At 39.5% G+C, this 21,343-nt stretch overlaps 1 protein-coding gene across 7 annotated transcripts in view; it reads left to right on the top strand.

Moving 5' to 3' along the window:
• NFKB1 (nuclear factor kappa B subunit 1) overlaps positions 1 to 21,343 on the top strand; it is a 56,668-nt gene that overhangs the window by 15,452 nt on the left and 19,873 nt on the right. For 5 of the 7 annotated variants that reach the window (XM_050338055.1, XM_050338054.1, XM_050338057.1 and 2 more), the window contains 8 exons: positions 4,948 to 4,988; positions 7,486 to 7,584; positions 13,768 to 13,916; positions 15,436 to 15,599; positions 16,362 to 16,520; positions 18,121 to 18,225; positions 20,143 to 20,234; positions 20,806 to 20,944. In XM_050338055.1, coding sequence (XP_050194012.1) covers positions 4,948 to 4,988; positions 7,486 to 7,584; positions 13,768 to 13,916; positions 15,436 to 15,599; positions 16,362 to 16,520; positions 18,121 to 18,225; positions 20,143 to 20,234; positions 20,806 to 20,944 — 948 coding nt within the window. The remainder of the gene's footprint in view (positions 1 to 4,947; positions 4,989 to 7,485; positions 7,585 to 13,767; positions 13,917 to 15,435; positions 15,600 to 16,361; positions 16,521 to 18,120; positions 18,226 to 20,142; positions 20,235 to 20,805; positions 20,945 to 21,343) is intronic. The other 2 variants (XM_050338053.1, XM_050338052.1) reach the window with 1 other exon arrangement.

Raw genomic sequence — 21,343 nt, 5'->3', positions numbered from 1 at the left:
TACCCATGGCTTGTATTCAGATAGTATGAAAGTAGATACTTTCGATGGGACGTCCACTGTGTAGTGGAGAGACAAAGTGGTGCCTTACATTGGAGAGGAAATGGGCATAGGTGTGGGCAAAGTGTTTTATAATTTTGGATGTTTCTTACTCCCTTCTGATCATACAAAGTCATCTACAACCATGGAACATAGCAATCTGTGTGCCAGTTAGAGGTGGTTCTGGGAACTGGTTAACTGTTTTGTGTTCTAAGGGCTCTGGTCTAACTATCTCTTGGCATTAATTGGTGTGTTCTTAAACCTCTGAAGCTGAATCAGGGCCATCAGGAGCTGGACATTATTGCCTGGAGTCTGCTAAAATTAGTTTTCTGGTATTTCTTTAGCCTCCTCTGTCCAACCCTGTGTGATGCTTGCTGTTCAGAAATGAGAAGGGCATAGAGGGAAAAAGAAGGCACTTAAAATATTTTTTCAGAGAGAGCTATTGTTAGAGATTCAGGGAAGCCCGACTGTTACCAAAACCAAGATGCGTGTTCATTTTCCCTGTCCCAGGCAGTGGCCCTAATCCTCAGAAACTTGAACAGACTTGCATGCTGTTTCTGGTGTTCTTTCTAGACCTTCTGTGCTTGTGTTTTGAAGAGTGAACTAAGGGAAGAGGTTAAGCAAAGCCCATATGCTGCTTGCTTTAAACATCATGCTTTGAACACGGAAAAGCTGAGATTGGAGAGTGTGTTCTTGTGCAGGTGAATCCCTGAGAGGGAGGACGTGCAAATGCTACAGCAGGCCTTCAGGAAGGATAAGGCACTAGGTCTCGAGCTTTTGGCAGCAAGGTAACAGCACCAGGATTTTCATAAGAGGGTTGGTTTAGGATTTAATAATCAAAACCTAGAGGCTGAGTGTTTTCATCCATGTCCATGCTGTAACAGCAATTACGAGGCTGAAATGACTGTCCTTGGAGATCCACAGACAGAGAGGAGGTGAGTGGGAGACTTATCTGCACCTGGTTGCAGGTAAAATTGAATGGCTTCAGGTAATAGCTAAGCTGTTAGATAAACGACCCCCCTTAGTCCCACAGTGCTGCCAGGCTTGCAGAGATATCCCTCCAAGCTTACAGATCCCTGTTTCCTTGATTTTGTTATGGTGGGAAGAAGGAACCCAGAGGGAGCCTAAGATGGGTGCTTCTTTGGAAGTGTGTGTGTAGGGTGAGGCCTGTCAAGAAGAGGAAAGAATGTAAGTGGTGGGAGTGTCAGGAGGCAGGAGGACCTCTGACTCAGGCAGGAAGGAAAATGAAGAAACTTAGCAGTTGAAGAAGACGTGGGGAAGTGGGACTGTGACTCAGGCTGGAGGTGAGGCAGCGGGATGCAAGTCGGTCTGTGGCAACCGAGGTGAGGAGATGGAAAAAGAAGCCCTAAAGCATGCCCAGGATGTGGCAGTCTGCACCAAAGCCCCTCCATGCTGGAGGACTGCATGTTTTAGTTACAGTTCTTTGGCCCTCCTGGCTGCAGCAACACCGGGCAAATCATGAGGAGCTCTCGTGTCAGAACTTGGCTCTTGGCAACCATGAGAGTCATCCCTGTGTGGAGGCCAGCTCGGTGACTGCGTGCCTTCAGCCTCTCTGTAGGGCAAAAGTAGAACTTAAGCTATGCATTAAGTAGTGTTCCTTCTTGTGGTTGTTTAACATTTAAAAGGGGGTTGCTTGTTAAACAAGAATGTGAAGCAATCAACCTTCCAGGCTACAACAGAGATGCAAAAAATCATCACAAATCTCGTCATTATTAGTTTCTCTTACAAGGTGTTTATCTTCAGGTTCCTGCTCTCTTTCTGCTTAGACCAGACATGCCTAGTAATAGAAACGAAATATTAAAAACTTCCGTGTGCAAAACACTAAATGTCTTTTTTTTTTTTTTTCCGTGGGAAAGGATGAGTGAAAGGAGGAACCACACATAGCCAGTGTTAGGCTGCCTAATGTACTTCTGGGAAGTATACAGAATTTAGTGAAGACAGTTGTATGAGACTGCGTGGGGTAAAATCCTTTCTGTAATCAAAATTATATGCCATTTATGCCTGGACGTTTTCTTGAACATTGTTGCTTTAGTTTTGAATAGCATTTTAGGTGTAATTAAGGGCATTGCATTAGAGTGCCTTGTCTGTACTGTTATTATGAACCATATTATATATGGTTCAGATGCTATACCAGAAAATTACTTAGTCATTGCAAAAGAAAATGTTTAGTCACAAAACCCACAGTTAAAATAAGACCTCACAAAACTGTGTTTTAAATACATTGGTATATGATTTATATAATGTGAATTAATGATAGCAACCATCTAGTTTGCCTTTGCACATTCACACTTTTTGCATCTTTTTGCACTTTCCTAATGTTAGTATGTAAGATTTTTATTTTTATTTTAGTTGTTATCTTCGTTGCTTTTCATAAACTTTTTTCCAAGGGAGAAGAAGAACCACAGTGCCAAGTTTTCAATTTCCCTGAGTTTTCACAAGTGTTGTGCAAGGTCAAACCATTTCAGTGGTATAAAACAGTTTCCCTTGAGCTTTCCAATATGCCAAGATAGTGTATATCCCTCTCTTAAGAATTTGTATTTCCTCATGCTGAGGAAAAGTTGAAACTTGGATCTGCTGCATCCTGGGGGACTTCTGCAGCCACTTAGCCATGGGATAAGAACACTCCTTTTCTGGCTAATGTTTGAGAGAAAGGCATAGTACTTTGTGCAGATACTAACCCAATGCATATGCCTTGAAAATGAATTCCTAAGAGGAGAACAGCCAAAGAGCAATTACTTTGCAGGTCATGCCCTCGAGGCTCGGTTGCATGTTGAACTACACAGTTGTATTTTAGGTGCATTATTTCTGCCAGTGCCCAGAAAATACAAGGCTTCTGGGTTGTTAAAGTACAAAATTGCAGATGCCTAAAGCATGAGGAGGGTTAGAGGTCTGTGAACAGAGGTCTTAATTTTAAGTGCTGATATATTGCTTAAATCCAACTCAATTCATCTTGACTCTGCTACAGACAAAAATTGAAACATAGGGCCAAAGCTAAATAATACTCTACGTCTTTTAAAGTTGACCTCTAAACTGTTTTTCATGCTTTCTAATGTAAGGTCATGTGTATATGGCCTTGAGGCAATTTTTTGCATGACTTCAAATAGCACTGTTTACTTCTACACATGAAAGTACAAATGTTGGACTTAGGAAATAAATTATCTTTATATGTGAAATTGTTGTGACTGACATTTGCAATATAACTTGGGCATGGAAGATAATTCAGTGGCTGAGTCAGCTAACTGCAGCAGCAGAACACTAATTTCCTCTACTGGTGTATTTATCACGACTTCCATGTTGGGAGAAGCTTGTTCAGTTAAGACCTGTGCTGACCAAAGACACAAAGGTCTATTTTATTAAAATGAAGTTGTGCTGAGGAGCTGAGAAGAATGCATGTAGTCATACCACAAACCATAAGTTAATGAATCCCTTGCTGGTTTTAATTATCACTGAACATTAGGCTTATTGGCAAATAAAAGTTGATGCAAGTATGTAGTCCTGTGCTGAAGCCAACTTATTATGTAGCTGGGGTGGTACTTGAGGACGGTGCAGTTGTTCAGAGGCAGATCACACCTGGATGTGGCAGGGCATGGAATGCTTTGTGTGCTTGCCCGCTCTGCCACATAGCTGTGGCTTGTCTGCTTTGGAGGATTCCCGTGTCCCAGTGAACTTGCTTGATTCCTGAGCATTAATACCTTTAACAGAGTGGAAGTGGTGATACATAATTCCGACAGGAATATGGCTGGCAAAATATTATGTAGGTATTCCCAGCGAAGCTGTTGTTTGGGATCTCCTTTGAAAACAGCTAGTTTTTTTAGCATTGAAGTGCAGATCTTCTTGTCTGCTTAGCACGAGGCAGGGAAGAAATCATACCTTTTGGAATTGTTGTTTTCAGACTCCAAGTGGCTTGCATTTGAAGGGGTATTTCACAACCATCCGCCTAGAGGGCTTTACTTCTTGATGTAAATAATCTAAGTGATCAGAGCTGGAACTAAGCTTTGATCAGGTGATGAATTCCTAACTCTGGTGAGACTGAGTTCTCATTGGACTCAAGGTCTGCTCAAAGGCTATTTAAACTGGTGAATTTTAAGTGATGTTTATAGTACAAAGTTAGCGACTGTATGAGGCTGAAAGCTGTTTAAGGAAGTCATCTTTAAAACACATAAGTAGAATTTTAGTAGAACATAATCCTGTGTGTTGGCACCATGCTCAAGACTGATCTCAATGTAGAGTCTCCATCTGTAATCAGATTGAGTGTATTGAAAATTTTTAGAGGCACAGCAGAACAGTATATTTAAAAGTGTATCTGAAATCATTAAAAGAATGTAAATTGTTTAGTCTTCTCAATTCCAGGATTTTTTTAAAGCAGCTCTCTTGACTGTTAGGGCATGTTGAGGCAGTTTGAATTCCTCCTGTATTCCCATACCTCAGAGCTTCCCATTGGCTGTCTCCAGACTTTCGAAAGCACCTATTCAGTAGGAAGCCCTAAGGCCAAAAGCTTGTGAGTATAGTCTTTAGAGCCCAAGGGTTTTAAATACAAAAGTTAACCTCATCTCAAGAAGGCCAGGCTGCTTGTCAGTGGCAAGGGGAGGATCCTGTTCTTATTCACCCTTGCAACTTTTAACTGAGTGATCAGTTGCCCATTTAGACCCTCTGAGCTAAAATCAACTTTTTTGAGTTAATCCTTCTCTTCTTACTCCACTGGTCTCTAGTTGGAAATGACAGACTGCCAAGTGACTAAATTGTTTATTGAAATTTAGGTTCTGAAGAGACTTAGGTGCTTTCAAAAATTTTATCTCAAGACATTCAAGGATGTAATTGTGCCCCTGCAACTTATATGTCATAGTAATAAAAATATAATTTCTATTAATACTTTTCTTTCTTTTATATTAGCAGATGGACCATATCTTCAAATCATAGAACAGCCAAAACAGGTAAGAACAAGGCTACGTTTTGAAAACGAATTACTACATTCAGCTTTGAATAAATTTAAGACAAGAAAGAAAGAGTACAGACACGGCTGAACTCTCAGAACAGATGTGGCACTTGAACATGAGCACTTTTAACTCTTGTAGTTAAATAGTTTCCTGTTTTGTTCTGTTTTCATCTTTGTGTCTCTTTGGAAGTGTCATAATACAAAAAAACCTTGAGGATTTTAAAAGTATGTCTTCCTAAGTATAGACTTATCTCAGAAGCAACTCTTACAGTACCGCAGTATTTGGAAATATAAACTAGTAGACCAAACATGGAAGATTTTTAGGATTTGTTTCATGTTTCTTGAAATGCAAGAAGGAAAAAAGCAGAACACTTCACTCCGTTCCCAGGTTACAGGAACTTTTGACCTGTGCTTTGTCACGTTAAAGAAATTCAGTTGTTGTTTGAGATTCCTTTCGTTGTGGTTGTCTGTTTTGAATAATCCAAGAAAAATGAAGGTAAGAGCTTGAATGTAACTTTTTGTCTGACTATGTGGCAAACATTGGCTTATGTTCCTCTGACAGCAGAGAAGTTATTCCAATTCACTGGTTAGTTTTCGTGCAACTGATGTACAAAGTAGAGATTGCCCTGAAGTATTGCCTGGGTATTGTTCCCCTTTTGCTGGTGGCACCAGCAATTACAAGGGTTCTTCCTGAAGCTGTAACAATATGGAGGCATCTTTCCTGTCTGCCCCAATGAGTTACATAAAATCCTACCTTACAGAGCTGTTCAGGAAACAGGAGACGAGGGTGGCTAAAAGCTGTCCCACCCTCTTCTCGGTCTTCTGCAGGAGCATAACACAATCCAGTCTTCCTGGCAGGATGCAGTGGCGAACATTGGTTTCAACCACACAACAAAGAGTTGTGCTTGAGCATACATCCAGTGTTAGGGACTCTTCATCACAGTCCGAAGTGAAACAGCGGTGTCCTGTGAACTCTTCGAAGAATATGCTGCCTCTTCCTTGTTGTTTTAGTTCATTCCAAATCAGGCCATGACTTTGCATGGTGGGGCTGACAGGACACAGTATGTAAGGAGAAACTTGTTTCCATGTGTGGCTTCTCAGCAAGTGACTCCTCTTGTAGAATACCCATGTGGCAAGCTGGGCAGTGGTTTTTAACAGGGTGATGAGGGTGATTCATCAGAAGACTGTTGAGCTTATGATCACTGTTAGACAGACAGATGAGGGGAGTAAGACCCTGTGTATGAAAATATAGCTAGGATAGCAAAGATAGACTGCGGAAAGCCACACGGGTGACTGCTGGATCTACTGGATTGAAGGCATCAAGGTGAAGAGAGACTGAGCCATCATCTCCTGGGTCCTGACTGCAGAGGTTGCTTTGCCTTTTGCACAACTTGAGGTCGAGGTCATCATAGCTGGGCACTTCACTTAGGGTACTCTTGGTGGCTCAGTTCACCTTAGGAAGGCAATTGGTCAGCATCTGAAGGAAAGTCAGATCTTTAGATTAGCCTGGGAAACAAGTTCTTAACCTGAAAAGGCTTTAGTGAGATAGGTATTGGAAGCTAATGTTTACAGAGTAATTTTAAATCGTGTTGTTTGCTTTCAGCTAATGCAGACTTCGAATTCAGAGTTGTCTTCTATGAGAGAGAAGCTGAATGACTCTTGACAAAGGGTACCACACTAACTGGTGCTGTTTGAACAGACACTGGGAACCCTATATAAGATGGGGATTTTGCCAGAAATGTCAAGACTGGAGAATAGATCTGAAAGCAAAATTGGGGACCACTTGAAATATGTGATTATGTAGAGTTATAGTTACCAAGTACACTTGCTTAAGATTTGCATCTCTTGTGCCTTAAAGTAAAGGGGATGTTATTTCCTATAAATAAAAACAGAATCAGTGGAGAGCTGTACTCTGGACTGGTTGCCAACATCCTACAGTTCTCTGAAGTATATTCAGATGTCTATTTATGTAACTGAGATGAAAACCCAGCCAAAGTCCCCTGAAGCTTTTGTTCTGTTTCTGGACTTCTCTTGGAGATGTAGCTTTCGTACACTTTTCCCAGAAGGAAGAACCATTTCTTCTGTTTCATCCCTATTCTTCCCTTTATGAAGCTTTGGACTTCCTTATTATTGGCTTCAATTTTGTCTGCCTAGAAGTAATCATGGGAGAGAGTATCTGCTCTTGCATTCTGTACATGTTAGTTTTTATCCTGTTTTGAGAGTATAAATAGATCTCTGCTTTAAAATATCTTCACTTAACTGAAAGAAAAAATTCGGGTTGCTGCTGTGTGTGAGAGTGAGAACAGTTTCTCCAGAGCTGCAGTTCAGTTCTGCTTTGTTAACCAGCACTCAGCATTTCAGGGATGGAAGAGTTGTAACTTTTCCATTTGGGCAAGTCTTGTTTCTTTGTGTGCATGTTCACGTGTGCGTGTGCTATTTTTCTTTTGGTTTTGTTTCTGAACGGCTTTCAAGTTTCTTTTCCTTTCTTTCCACAGAGGGGGTTTCGTTTCCGATACGTGTGTGAAGGACCTTCACACGGCGGATTACCTGGTGCTTCTAGTGAAAAGAACAAAAAATCTTACCCTCAGGTCAAAGTAAGTACATAAATCATCAATTTTCCAAACTGAATGCAAGTGTCGTATGTATGTGTAGAGTTACTGCATAGCAACCTAAATTTGTGTGACAGTACTCAAGACAGGCAACATTTCAGTCCCGACTTTCAAAACGAAATTGATTTTGAAAATGAAGTTTTCTTCAGATGTGTGGGGTTATTTTGGCACCATTTTTACCTGGCAACAGTTGAGCAGTAAGCTTTCCCTCACCAGCCACCTCGCTACCCTCATGCAGACCAATGGAGCTCTTCCCTAAGGTGCAGTTTTAGCATGAAGCAAAGCCTGAGCTCTTCAGTTGCTCCACTTCTATTGCAAAGCATGAGGCTGCTTAGTTATTCTGCTTCACTCTGGGATGCTATTTACCAAGTTATCCTATTTTTTTTGTTGTTTATGTTACTGCTTATTCAATACTTTGAGTACACTCTGTTCTTAAGAACTTAACTCCTTTACAGTCAACTTAAAACTTCTCATTTTAATAGGAACAGAGTTATGTTCAGGTGTTGGCTGAACTCTTTTGGTGGATTTTTTTTTTTCCCCCTGGAAAAAATTCAAATATGTTAATCAAAGAGAAAAATTCAAATGTCTTAATCAAAGAAATGTTCTGTGGAGGCACAGTATGAATATTAGTGATTAGTCATTCTGGGATTGGGCAACTTTGCCTATGGTTCTTGCAGCAAATTCTGTTTCTGTGGAAGTTGGGAAAATGTGCACTGCATCTTTTCCATATTTTTTAACTTAAATGGAAGTCTTAGTCTTATTACATTATGTCTTTGAACTATTGCACTACAGATTGTCTCATGAGGAGCAGGGTTAATGTATTCTAATTCTGGTGTTATTCTTAATGTATTTTAATTCTGGTGTTATCTCTTACTCCTTTATGGGGAGAGAAGAAGAGGGAAGAGTGGCACACAATCAGCCTCTGCCTTGGTGCGTGCCACTCCTCAGTGTGTGTGCAGTTCATCTGCAGTTCTTGGGAAAGGCTGGAATTTGGAACAGTTGCATCTCCATAATGAATCAGTATAAGCATGACTCAATGGAAAATAATCAGCATTGGCTGAGGTAGCCCAGGCAGTTAGTCTTGCAAATTGAGAAGAAGCTGGGAAAGCTGATTTCATATATCCTTCCAAAACTCCTGTGAAAAATTACTAGCCCAGGCAAATGATCCACTTGCTTTCTTCTTTCCTATTTTGATAGTAATGATGAACCAATGAATGAAATTTCACTGGTATGTTCAGACAATAACTTACTTCAGTTGAGCCCGATCCTCGGATTCCAATCCAATCTGTACTGATAATGATGCAAGTGATACTTTATAAAGGTGTGATAGGTGCACAATAGCATGACAAGGAGATATCCAATCAGGAGTTATACAGGAAACTAGAAAGCACAGCGTTCTTTGGCTTTCCATCAAACCTTCCAATTTCATTGATCATCAGATTTTAATTTTATCTAAAGCTTCCTCACACACACACATACATGTCCCTTCCCCTCCCTCCCATCCTACTGTGTGCATCTGGGTTTTTTTGCTAGTACGAATCCCCACATGGCAACACCTGCTGGGAGAGGCTGGCAAGGGAACACAACAAGTAAATTCCTCAAGGCCATTGCTTGTTCGTGCCTGTTCTTGATTCAAGCAGTGCCAGTAAAGACAGAAGTGTTTCACACCTTTTCCTGTAAGTCTCTTCTCTGTTTTGTCAGTGTGCTCACCTTGTCATAACTGAGGGGAGCACAATTGAAGATTGCTATTTTTTGTTGTGTTGGGATTTTTTGTTTTGATTTGATTTTTTTTTTGTTTTAGGTTTTTGGTGGTTTTTTTTTTACTCCTGTGCCAGTGTTTTCACAATAAAACCTCCATTATGAGTTGATCACAGTGCAGTGAAAGGACAGTAGTATGAACTTTGGCTGCACTGTAAAAAAAATGAGGTTTTGTGGCAGATCTTTAAACCCTGGCCTTGATGTGGTCAGTGTTACTCACGTTTGGATAGGCTTTCTGATTGGCCAACTCTGTGCAGAAAAGTGATATAATTTACCAGCAGCTACCATGGAATGTCCTGAAAATTTATTGCACTAAAAAGCACTGCAGCTTCCCTACTCTGTTTTTGTAGGATTATGGATTGAAGGCTGAAAGAAAATACATTTAATGGGATGTGACCTCTTGCATTAATGTGGGCTGTTCAACTTCACCATTGTTTTTTCTCCCTGCACCGTCACTAACTTGTAGTTGAGCTGGAACACATCAACATGCATCTTTCATATAGAGGCTAGGGTTTTGAAGACTTTGCTATGTCTCTACACAAGATGTTTTGGTAGTTAATTATGTATGTTACAACTTCCTGTGTAGTATATTCGTAAATGGTGTAGGTCAGGAGTTGGTGTAGCAGTTCTGCAGTGCCAGCCTTTACACTTAAATCAAATGTGCACTGGACAGCGAGGTGGAATTGATGTAAGATCTCTTGCTGTAATGGAACAGTCCTGACAAATGGAGTATAGGTAACAGCAGGATTTTTCTATAATATGAAAAGGGGATTTGTTTATGGTTTATGGAATTATATTCCTTTGTTTAGGCCTTTCTTTGCTAACAGTAATCCTAAAATGTAGAAAACATCTTGCATATTCAGAGGATTCTATACAACTTTGCATGTTATTATGGAGAGCAGAGAAGTTGTAGATAATGAATGTGTTATAATGAAGTTACGTTTCGTGATTGCAGTAGAAGGCTACCTAAAATTCTTCATTTAAATTTCACTTTCATCCACTTAGTGCAAGTAACACAATGCTGGAAAATTTTACTGTCTAGAACAGTTGAAATCAAAGCTTCTGAATTGCTTGTTTGTCATTAGCTTTTTGTGCAGGGGAAAAATCAATCAGTAGTATAAGAAAGAATAAAACTGGAAAGTCAAATATTATCCCCAGCTTACTTAACTATCTACAATTTTGTTTATAATTTGCTTGAGTTTTATGTAATTGAAAAAATGTGAGAAAACTTGTAAAATTTCCACTGGCCTTACAAGTTTACCATGTGTGTTTTGATCTTTCATGCTGTTATTAGTGTGGATATACTCCTGTTTCATACTGAAGTGCTTGATCCAGTTTTAGGTGTGAAAATAGGCTGAAAATAGTGGAGTTGCTGTAACAAAGTGATTAGAGAGAGAAATAGGTGTTTTTGTAGTTGCTGGCTTTGTAGGTTTCACATGGTCTTTTCCATCATTTGCTTTCTGTTGTTGACCAGTTGGTTTCATTTCTTGCTTGTAAGAGTAACTGGAAAAAACATCTTTGAAGTAGGAAAAAGTTCTTATAAAGTTTTTGCAAAATTTCAGAAACTATGAAAATTGTCTGGGGTCTGGATTGCAGGAGGATGTGAAATAACTGAAAAAACCTTAAACTCTTGGTTTGAAAGTGACTCAACTCCAGAGTTCACAGGGTCCTTTTAATCTTTCAGACAAATCTCTCAAACAGAAACAGCAGATAAGTGTGAGCCTGCAGCATTTTAACTTTATCAGATCAGTTGAATGCTGCTTCATTACAGGATGTAATCAAGTATTACAGCTATACTCTTCCCAGGAACTCCTTATTTTCATTTTTTTTGCTTCACCTTTAATTTGAAGATGAGGAGGTGATTTTTTTGGATCACAACTCTGATTTGGAGCTGTACAGCACTCACCTGCTATCTCCCTCCCATGCTGAGTATATGTTTTTTTGTCAACACCATAATCCCTATGTTTCTATAGGTATTCAGCATTGTAACAGACCTTCTACCTTTTAATGCCTTTGACAATGTTTTTTAAGTTCGTAGGTAAAAGGTGATAGTTACTTGTATACCTTAATGCCAGAATAAATTTCAAATTATTCTGAAATGGTGGCATGATTCAAAGACTTGGGAAAATTATTTCAGACTTAATTTGTGCTACATAAGGATATTTAACCACTCAGACTGTTTTGCTGGGCACCAAGATACCCTGGATGTCTCAAAATCAAGTAAGGAAGTCTGTCTACAAGAAATGTAGGCAGGGGACAATTCAGGGACATCTGATGCCTTTGCAGCATAGGACATCGGACTGGATGACAAGAATCGTCCTTTCTTGCCTAATGACCTACATAAGGTATTACGTTCTAAGAACCCTTTTGTTTTCCCCCTGAGAGAGAAACTACAAAAGATCATGCTGAGCTGAGTAACAGGGGGGGAGATTGCAATCTGGTTACCACCGCACTTCTGTGTTCTGCTTTCAGAGGCTGGAAAGTCCTTGACGTGCAGCAGTCGTACCTCCAGTTTCACTGTGGTTTCTACAGCTGATGAAGGATTGTCTTGAACTTTCCCTGATGTGATGCTAGAACACTCATGTTACTCATAATGAATGTAGTGCTAAAGATGTGCTTTTACAAAGGAGCTTTACAGCAGGGAAAGGCTTGTTTAGTGAGGGATAAAGCGAAAATATTTTTTTTAAAGCCACTTTTTTGAAAAGTTAATTGTAGTAGTGGTGGTGGCACCTATCACCGAACACAATCCTTTTATTTTCAGATGACTTTGTGAAAGGTACGTAGGAATTTTCTCACTGCTGGTAAATTACAGAAGTAGTGCAGCAGTGATTATTCTGCATCTCTGTATTGTTTTCAGTCCAACAGAATTCCATAAGATTCCTCCAACAGGAAGGAAGCATCATGAGTACCCCATGTCTTGTATTTTATAAAGCAGCACTTGTAAAATGCACATCAGTACAGTATTATACAGTTAGCTAGCAGGCAGTGAGTAACAAGAGGGCTTTTGCACACCTGCTCCTTCTGGAACAGCTTTTTCATAGTTGGGATTTTTTTTGCTCTTAGCAGTGAATAGAGAGGCAGGGAGGGCATGCATTCTACATATGCAAAGTGTTTCAGCTGTGATGGAATGGGTTCAAGAGTGGGGTTAGCTGGAGTGAAGGAAGCTAGCAGGACTCAGTAATGTGGTGAAATCGAGGCAATCCCTCGTTATCAGTATTTTATCAACAATATAACCTTAAATATTCAGTTCATCACTGATTCATCACTTTAATGTTTATCGTGATCCTTTAATACCTTGGTTGATTAGATCTGTAAGCTGCTGTAATACAAAGAACTTTGCCCAAGGCAAATTAGAAGAAAAATTAGAGGAGGAGGGGGAAAAGCCCAACATTGATAAAAGGGTTAATTAAATGAATTAGAAGGGAAGGTAATGTTTGCTTTTTAAAAAGTGGGGTAATTTTGTGTTCAGCATAATTTGAAAGTGGTGCATAACCTGTAACTGACTTGGATTATTACTTGTGAGGAAAGAAAATAAAGTTCTAAATAATATATGTAAAGCAAATAACTTACCAATATGGTATGTTAGTAGCAACTTTAGGTGTGCTTTTGAGGCATTGTTTGACATCACAGCTTCAAAAGCTATTAAAAAACATGTGGTGATTAGAAACTATGGCAGGGGGGAAAAACATTTTTGTAGTCTTCTAGAGTTTGCTGTATGAAAGCACACAGTTTGTCATAGTTTTAGTCTGACAAAATCGTAGGTAGGAATTTGGCATATATCCTCATGTACATTTAAGGGAGGTATTTACTGGACTGGGTAGCATGTGTTGGTGTAGCCTATTGAACTGACAAAACACCTGTTAATGTAGAATTCGTTCACTTTGAAACCTCTACCTGAAGAGTCATTGCAATGAGGCCAAAATGTTTTAAACCGATCATAATGTTTAAAAATAAATTTTTAAAGTCTTTTCAAATCGGGCAAAACAATGCAGGGGTTTTTAGTTAAATACATACATTTTATGTATGCTTTTTACCAGGTGGCAGTGTTTACTGTGAATTCAATATTCTGATGGAAATTTAAGGAGAGCAATGTGGAGTAAATGGTCAGAATGTAAAACTGAGATTCATGATTTAGGAAACAAAGGATGTTTTCCTTTAACTTTTTCAGTCACTACTTCTGCCATTTGTATATCAAGTTTATTGCCAATAAAAGTGTTAGCTCTTCTTTTTGATCATCTGGTACAGTTAGTCTGCCATTTGTATTTCAAGAGGAAATGCCTACACATTTCTCCTATGTAAGTTTGGTTGTACTTATCTGACAGAAAATATTCAACTGGAATTACTTGTTCCATTTAGGAAAAAAACAAAAAAGTAAGTAAACTATGCCACATTTTTTATATTTGTTTACAGATCTGCAATTATGTTGGACCTGCAAAAGTAATTGTCCAGTTAGTAACTAATGGGAAATACGTCCACTTACATGCTCACAGCTTGGTGGGTAAATTTTGTGAAGATGGCGTGTGCACAGTTAATGCAGGACCTAAAGATATGGTTGTAGGGTAAGTCTGTCAACTCCTTTGTAAACCTGAGCACCAACGCTGTAAGAAGCAATACAGAAATACTACTAAGAGCAGCCATGTGGAGCACTAGTCTTCGTGCTCTGGTCTGTGCTTTGTTTGTATCTTAAACAGAAAAATCAAAATTCTGTTCGCCTTTGTAGAATTTGTCCTAAGCAAGCTAAATAGGTTCAAGTAAATAATTTTCACTTAGAATTTATAGAATTTTAATCTCTTGGTGTGCAGTCCAAATTTGTATTGTAAGTCCATTCTTTAAAATGTAAGTAGTTTTGATCAAAGAAGGGACTAAAGTTACTGAAGAGAAGCTTTTATTACTTTTTTGATCAATATTTTATTTTTGTTGAATAGGAATATAATTAAGAGAAACTCATTAAGAAAATAGGATTACTAAATTTGAAATTAATGCAAGACATGTATAAACATGAAAATACTAAAATGAGTCGAACTTTCAAAGTTTAAAGCAGTAAGATTGTTGTGAAATTGTAGTTGGTCTGTTCTTGTTTAATTTAAAAGAATAATTGTTTATATCGGTAAATGAAGCTGAGGCTCCCAACTATGCTTTCAGGCTTAGATCAGGTTTCATGCTGGCTGTGAGTTTTAGTTCTGTGATCTCAAGAATGTCTTTGTTGGTGAAGAAGATGAAGTTTAAAAAGCTGAGAAGGTTGGGAGAGAGATATTCTTTTAAACTGTAACTTTTGATGTCCAAGCCCAGTGCACTGACTTTACCGAGAACAACAATTTAAATAGCTTTATTTTAAATGCTCCTTTTCATCTTGAAAAGTTTGGCTCATTTTCTAACCTGTCTTGTTTTTCATCAGATGTCAGATGTTTAGAAACAGCTTTCCTGTCCTCACTTGACCTGCATGAAAATTGAGTTATTGTCTTGTTTTCATACTTCCAGATCTAATTGATTTTTAAATGTGCCAGGAGATTTTTACAAAAGCAGGTCTTGCATTATGGAAGTTTTCATTCAAATAGATACCTGAAGTATCTTGCTGAATGACCAGAACCTTGTTTAAGACATTTTCTTTGGAAAATATTGCACTGTTTTTAGCTTCTTAGCTTGCTCACCAAACCATTTGAAACATATGGAGCTTATTCTGAGCAGTTTCTCTGCTTAACAGATATACAGAATGACATATTAATGTCATTGCCAAGACAGAGCAAACAAAGTGTAACAACCAGATTTTCCAGTGTTTTGTATTTTGCCTTCACAGTGTAAGTCTGAAACCTGACAAATTACTACTTACGCCATAGAAAAATCCTGTGCACCCATAAGATCGCTGCCATATAGATGGTGCACATTTTACATGTGTTGTAAGCTTGGCTCTGTTTTTCCTGATGGAGAATTTACCCTCAAGAACGAATAGTGCCTGAGCAAGCCTGCAGAGCCCTTCTTTTGACTTCAGTTGTGTAGCTGTCTCTGGTAACAGAAAGACTGCCTGCTGCAGGTTTGGCCTAAATTATTAAGAAAATACCTTCCTCAATCAAAATTTGGCAGGTTTGCAAATCTTGGAATACTTCATGTCACGAAGAAGAAAGTGTTTGAAACCCTGGAAACACGCATGATAGATGCTTGCAAGAAGGGATACAACCCGGGACTCCTGGTGCATCCTGAACTCGGCTACCTGCAGGCAGAAGGATGTGGAGACAGACAGCTAACTGGTATGTAGAAATGATGGCCTGGTTTTAATTGGTCTTCTACTAAAAACGGATTGAGCTTCTCCAAACACAGGTTCTTGGGTAGGAAAACAGCCTATGGCTATGTGCTTGAAGATCTGTTGTGCTGTTGTAGGGAGCCTGAAACAAAGAGTCTTTGCTGTCAACACACATATGAGAAGGGAGCAACTTCCTTCCATAGCTTCCTGTACCCACCTCTGCACCTGTATTCCATTGCTCTTAAGCTCTTTAATAAGCTGTTAAATAGAGTAATTTTGCATTATTGCAGCAAGAGATGATATCTTTAATTAACTTAGGGACCTCCTTTCGAGAACACTCTTTCCTTCAGCTGCATTTCACCTGTGTCCTTGTAAAACCTGTGGTCTGTGTTGCTTTCAGGTACTGTAGAAAGGCAACATCCTTCTTTTTATCACTTTTAACACCATGAATTCCAGTGTCCTTAGTGGTGGCATTTGTCCTTCTCGCAACCATTATAAATTGAGAGCAGCAAATAGTAATTTTCTGTCTTTATTAATTATATGCCTTAGCTTGAGTAAGATCTGATGCACAAACTGCATTATGAGTGCAGTATAATTTGAATAGCTGCTCCTCTCTGCTTAGAAAGAGAGAACCCGACGGATACTAAGTGTAAAAGAACACATTTCCTCACTGTTTGGTGCCTTTTGACAGCAGTGTTTGTTCCATCTGTTTTGTTATGGGTCCCCTACCCCTTGTGTGTTACTTCATCTGTCTACTTGTCGGTTCCAGAGCGAGAGAGAGAAATTATCCGCCAGGCAGCGATACAGCAGACTAAAGAAATGGATCTCAGTGTCGTGCGTCTCATGTTTACAGCCTTTCTTCCCGACAGTAATGGCAGTTTCACACGGAAACTTGATCCTGTTATATCAGATGCGATATATGACAGCAGTGAGTATATTTAGTTACTCTTTTAATAAGGGGCAGGCTTTTGGACGTACAAAAATGATAGGTAGATGTTGCCGTACGTAGACTCATCTAGCCCTGCTGCTTGCCTGTTGTTAGCCCCATGTCTATCCAAGTACATACAGCATCACTCTGGTTTTTAAAGGGTGGTGAGGTAAGCCACAGAGCAAGATTTTATTTTGCTCTTAGCATGTTTAATCCTGCCGCTTTTATTATGAGGATTTTGTAAATTCTTGTTACGTTCGTAAGAAGGGCTTGAATTTTGCAGTTTTCGGTTGCTTTTTGCGACAAAGCCTCGTCACGTGGGATATGAGGAAAAAATCTCTTTGCTTCAGTCTCTGTTGACAATTTGACACCTTTCAGTTTTGCTGACCATCTGCTTGTCCTTGTTTTGAGAGACTAACCCAACCAGAGTTCTCAGTCCATTTCCTTTAGATCTGCCAGTGGTTTTTATACTTCTGTTACATCCCTCTGTTTGTCTTTTTTCTAAGTGAATCTTTTCACTTCATGTTCTCCCTTGTGCTTTTCAATTATACTGACTCATTTTACCTGAATCCTTTCTGCTGCCTGAGTTTTCCTCCCTGAGGCTGTGGATTACCATGTTCCTGGTAGTCATTCTGTAATGACTCAGAAAAAGTACCATTTTTTTCTTATGCAACAGTCATGTCTATATGATTGCTTTTTAAGGGCAAAGTCTAGATGAAAAGGTATGAAATGCAGCTGTTCTGCTATGTCTGTTTCTCGCTATTAATTGGGAAATGTAGTGATGTCAAAAATTTTTACTTCAGCTAAGGAGGCAAATAAAGGGGAAATTTTGTAAGCGTGTTTCTGCTGTCGTAAGTTGCCACACAAATGTGAGTTACTAGTTTCTGATCTCCCAAGGGGAATTCTTAGTTGTTAATTTCAGAAGATTTTTCTTGGGGTTTGTCTGTTGTTTGTGTTTTTTCTAATACTCTTCTTTGGTACCATTCAAACCTCTTCCACACAACAGACATAACTTGTGATAGCATAACTGCCTCTCACAGCTGCTTTTACTTATCAGATGATAGTTCTGTCTGGAGGACCAATAGTTGTTTATTGATACTCTGCTAGGATCCGTGGAGATGGGCTTTTTTATCACAGTCCAGTATACTGGCCAAAAACTGACATGCTTTCAAATAAACCACACTATAAAGCAAAGCACTGTATACAGAGGGATACAGAAAACAGCTCTCAAGAGTGTCAGGCTGTCAGAAAGCAGGGAAGAAAAAGCTATGTTCTCTTGTACTGCCCTTTTGTCATAGAATTAGTACGAGTGCAGGGTGCTGGATGCAGTTCACTGCTGGGCTACTTCGCTAGAGGAGTAATTACGGACCTTATTTTATAGTTCACAGTTCAGACGAAGCTTAGAGCATACAAGATTATGCCTTTCATATGAAAAGCTGTTGATTTATTCATGTTAAAAAAAAACACAGACAAATTTAAGTAGGTTGTTTTGGAGGCTTGTCTTTCTATTGCATTTCTGTGTGTTTTGCTTTTTTTTTTTTTTTTTTAAATCTTAAACTGTTATGAAGTTAAGCGTTTTATTAATCTTCCCTTTCAACAGAAGCTCCCAATGCCTCCAACTTAAAAATCGTAAGAATGGACAGAACAGCAGGGTGTGTGACAGGAGGGGAGGAGATTTACCTTCTCTGTGACAAGGTTCAGAAAGGTAAGAGTCCTGAGTATTTTAAGGCACATTGGGGTGTTCAAGTTCACGTGAAGCCCGCTGTGCTGCCTTAGTGTTCTCCCACTCTGATAGCGCAACAGGATTTGTAAGCACTCAGCCTTTCTGGAAGTCAGGCTAACAGTCCAAAAAATTGATAAATCAAAATAGTCTATTGCAAACAAATTCAGCTTGTGTTGCCTCCACGGAGACCATGTGATCACCTTTGTTCTTCTCAAGAGTTTGCCCTTGGCCGTATTCTGGATTTTTTTGTGGGTGGTGGGTCCTGGGTCCTGGGTGACATTCGACTCTGTTAACTAACACCTGCTCTGAATTATTCTAAAGTTTCAATTTATCATTAAGTTCCTGATTATAAGGAGTAAGTATGAACATTTTCTGTTGACCATGGATGGGAACTTAATGTGTTCAGCACTACTGTTAGTAACTTCACTTTTATGTATATGCTAACAGTAGAGATTACTCTATGTAAATATACTTCTCATAGGTTCATTTTCACTCTCTTCTCATGGCTTTGATTGTGTCAGAATTTGGCAGTGTGGATTTGGAGGCTTTGTTTTTGTATAGGAAGATAATGGTTAACAAGGTTGATTGTATTTGGGCTAAACTAAAAATAAAAAATGTGGGAACGAGGGGAAATCCTTTGCATTTCTCAGGTGTAGGTAGTACTTGGGACTCCCTGGTGTAGATTGCATGATAGAGTGGGTGCTCTGTTCTCATCTGCTTGGAATCAGTCGCTGCACATGTTGTAAAAGTCACACTGACATTTTCTGTTAAGGCAGGCTGTCCTTTTCCATCTCTCTTTCTTGCAAATGCCCTTCTATGAATTAGAGAAGAGAGAGTGCTCTGGGGACTTCCAGGGGCTTAGAAAAGAGATAGGGTTTGGGGGGCTTCCTAAAAGAAGGGACTTTGAAAAAACTATTTTCCTTCAGTATTGTATCTACCCTTTACCATCAGGACTGAGATAAAATATAGCTCTTGTGCACAAAATAAATAAATAAATGTCTGACTCAGTGGAAGCCCTGCGGTGGGGTTTCCCCTCAGCCAGATCGGGGTTTCCCCTGACCTCACTGCTTTCAGAAACCTCATGCCTGAAGGAACTTGAGCATGCAGGACAGCAGGGCTGGAACTGGTGGTTCACAGTCTTGAGACCAGCTGGTGTTGGATCAGAGCAAGCAGTCTGTCTGCTCCAGGAGCCTGTCACCCTAAGAGAGAACAGGCTTTTTCTAGTTTTTTACTCGCCAGGAGTGCCGGGAAAGGAATTTGCTGTAGCGTGACGTTTCTCAAAAAAGTGTAAATAAATAAATAAATGCAAAGAGAATGAAAGAAAATTTGTTTAGAGGAGCAAAAGCCAAATGACGTGTTTCTGGCCTGTGCTGTGTTTGGAGGGTGAAGGATCGCTGCTGACACGCTGCTCGCTCACACCCTCGCCGCCTCTCTGGGCTGCAGCTCCAAAGTGGCACTCTGCCAGCAGCAAGCGGAACTTGAACCGTGGCACTTCAGGTTTTGCTACAGTTTTTTTGAACTGAAACTCTTGGAGGAGAGAGGGTGGTTTCTACATTTCACGCTTCAAGTTCTCCCCTCCTTACATGTTGGTTCCAAATAAAGCTCCTCTGGAATGTTTTATAACCCTAGAATAGGAAGAGGTAGTGAACCTAGTTCTGTTTTCACAGCTCAGTAAGTAGCAACTTCAGTGAAGTCATTACAATTAGGCTGACCTAACACTGGTGTCAAAAATGGGTTATTTCTGCTGTTTTCATAAAATGGATAAAGCTAATTGATGTATTGTGTAATATTGTCATCCAGCCAAGAAGTAAACATGTTGATTTTTATCTGAAATAAACTTAGCCAAAGGTTAAACAAATGCACAAACATCCCAAAGTGTGCTTCTTTCATTCTTTGCAGACGATATTCAAATACGTTTCTATGAAGAGGATGAGAATGGTGGTATGTGGGAAGGCTTTGGAGATTTTTCTCCTACAGATGTACATAGACAGGTAAGTAACACATCATTTGTCAATGATTTTCTCTTCTCTGTAAACTAGGATTATATTATAGTTGGTAAATGAGGTAAAAGCATCTGTATCATGTACTGACCTCTGCTTTGGCTGGTTCCTTCCTAGTAACAATACCAACTTAACAGTTCTTCAAAGACTTACATTAGGTAACTATGCAGGTTGGGAATACGATGCGAGGAAATTGGGAGATAGCATATGCACTAGTGTAAATTGGGATACGATGTATAAACAGCTCTGAGAGCTCCTGTGAACACACTGATAAAGTCACAGAATAGATGCCAAATGATGAGGGGACAAACAGTGCAGTACTAACATATGTGATGGAGTGGTACTTTGCATGACAGTTCTGTCTTTCCCTGAAGGCCTTAGGACTCAACCTCAGGAGTGAAACTGAAAACTACAATGGAAGTTTATTGTTGTAACAGCCCTTTGCTACAACTTTTTGACTCCCAAACTGTAAACCAACTCGTACAAAACAGTGCAGACTTAAAAACAAAGTTGTCAAACCCCATGCTCCGTGGTAGTTACCTTCCTGTTGTTTCCTTCACAGTTTGCTATTGTGTTCAAAACCCCCAAGTATCGCGATGTCAATATCACAAAGCCGGCGTCTGTGTTTGTGCAGCTGCGTAGGAAATCGGATCTGGAAACAAGCGAACCAAAGCCTTTCCTCTACTACCCGGAAATTAAAGGTAATTCGTTAAACCTGTTTTATATATTGGAAGCAGAAACCAGTAGGGTCCCTAGAAATGTTTTTAATAAGTTAAGATTTGCTGGATGAGGACTTTTTATTTTTTCAGTTGTTGTTTTAGAAAATAATTATATTTGCCTCTTAATTTTGGGCAGAGCCAATATGAAGCGTGGTAGCTTTGTAATGGCTTTGTAGGTGTTTTTATTGGACTGGTAGGCAGTAAATTGACAAATATTTTCTGAGTGAGGCTTGCTTATGCACACCAACCTGTCCATACAGTAGATGGCACTCTCTTCCTTTGAGTTTCTGCAAAATAGTATCTGAGGGCATTTTGGTGTCAGTGCTTTCAACTGAAACCTTAAACCAAGACTGGTTGGTATCTGGTGGAAAAGGTACGTAT

Source organism: Myiozetetes cayanensis, unplaced genomic scaffold (assembly GCF_022539395.1).
Source record: "Myiozetetes cayanensis isolate MyiCay16 unplaced genomic scaffold, myiCay2020 scf7, whole genome shotgun sequence".
Taxonomy (NCBI): Eukaryota; Metazoa; Chordata; class Aves; order Passeriformes; family Tyrannidae; genus Myiozetetes; species Myiozetetes cayanensis.
Note: the sequence above shows the minus strand (reverse complement) of the source record. Positions and strands in the feature narration are given on the sequence as shown.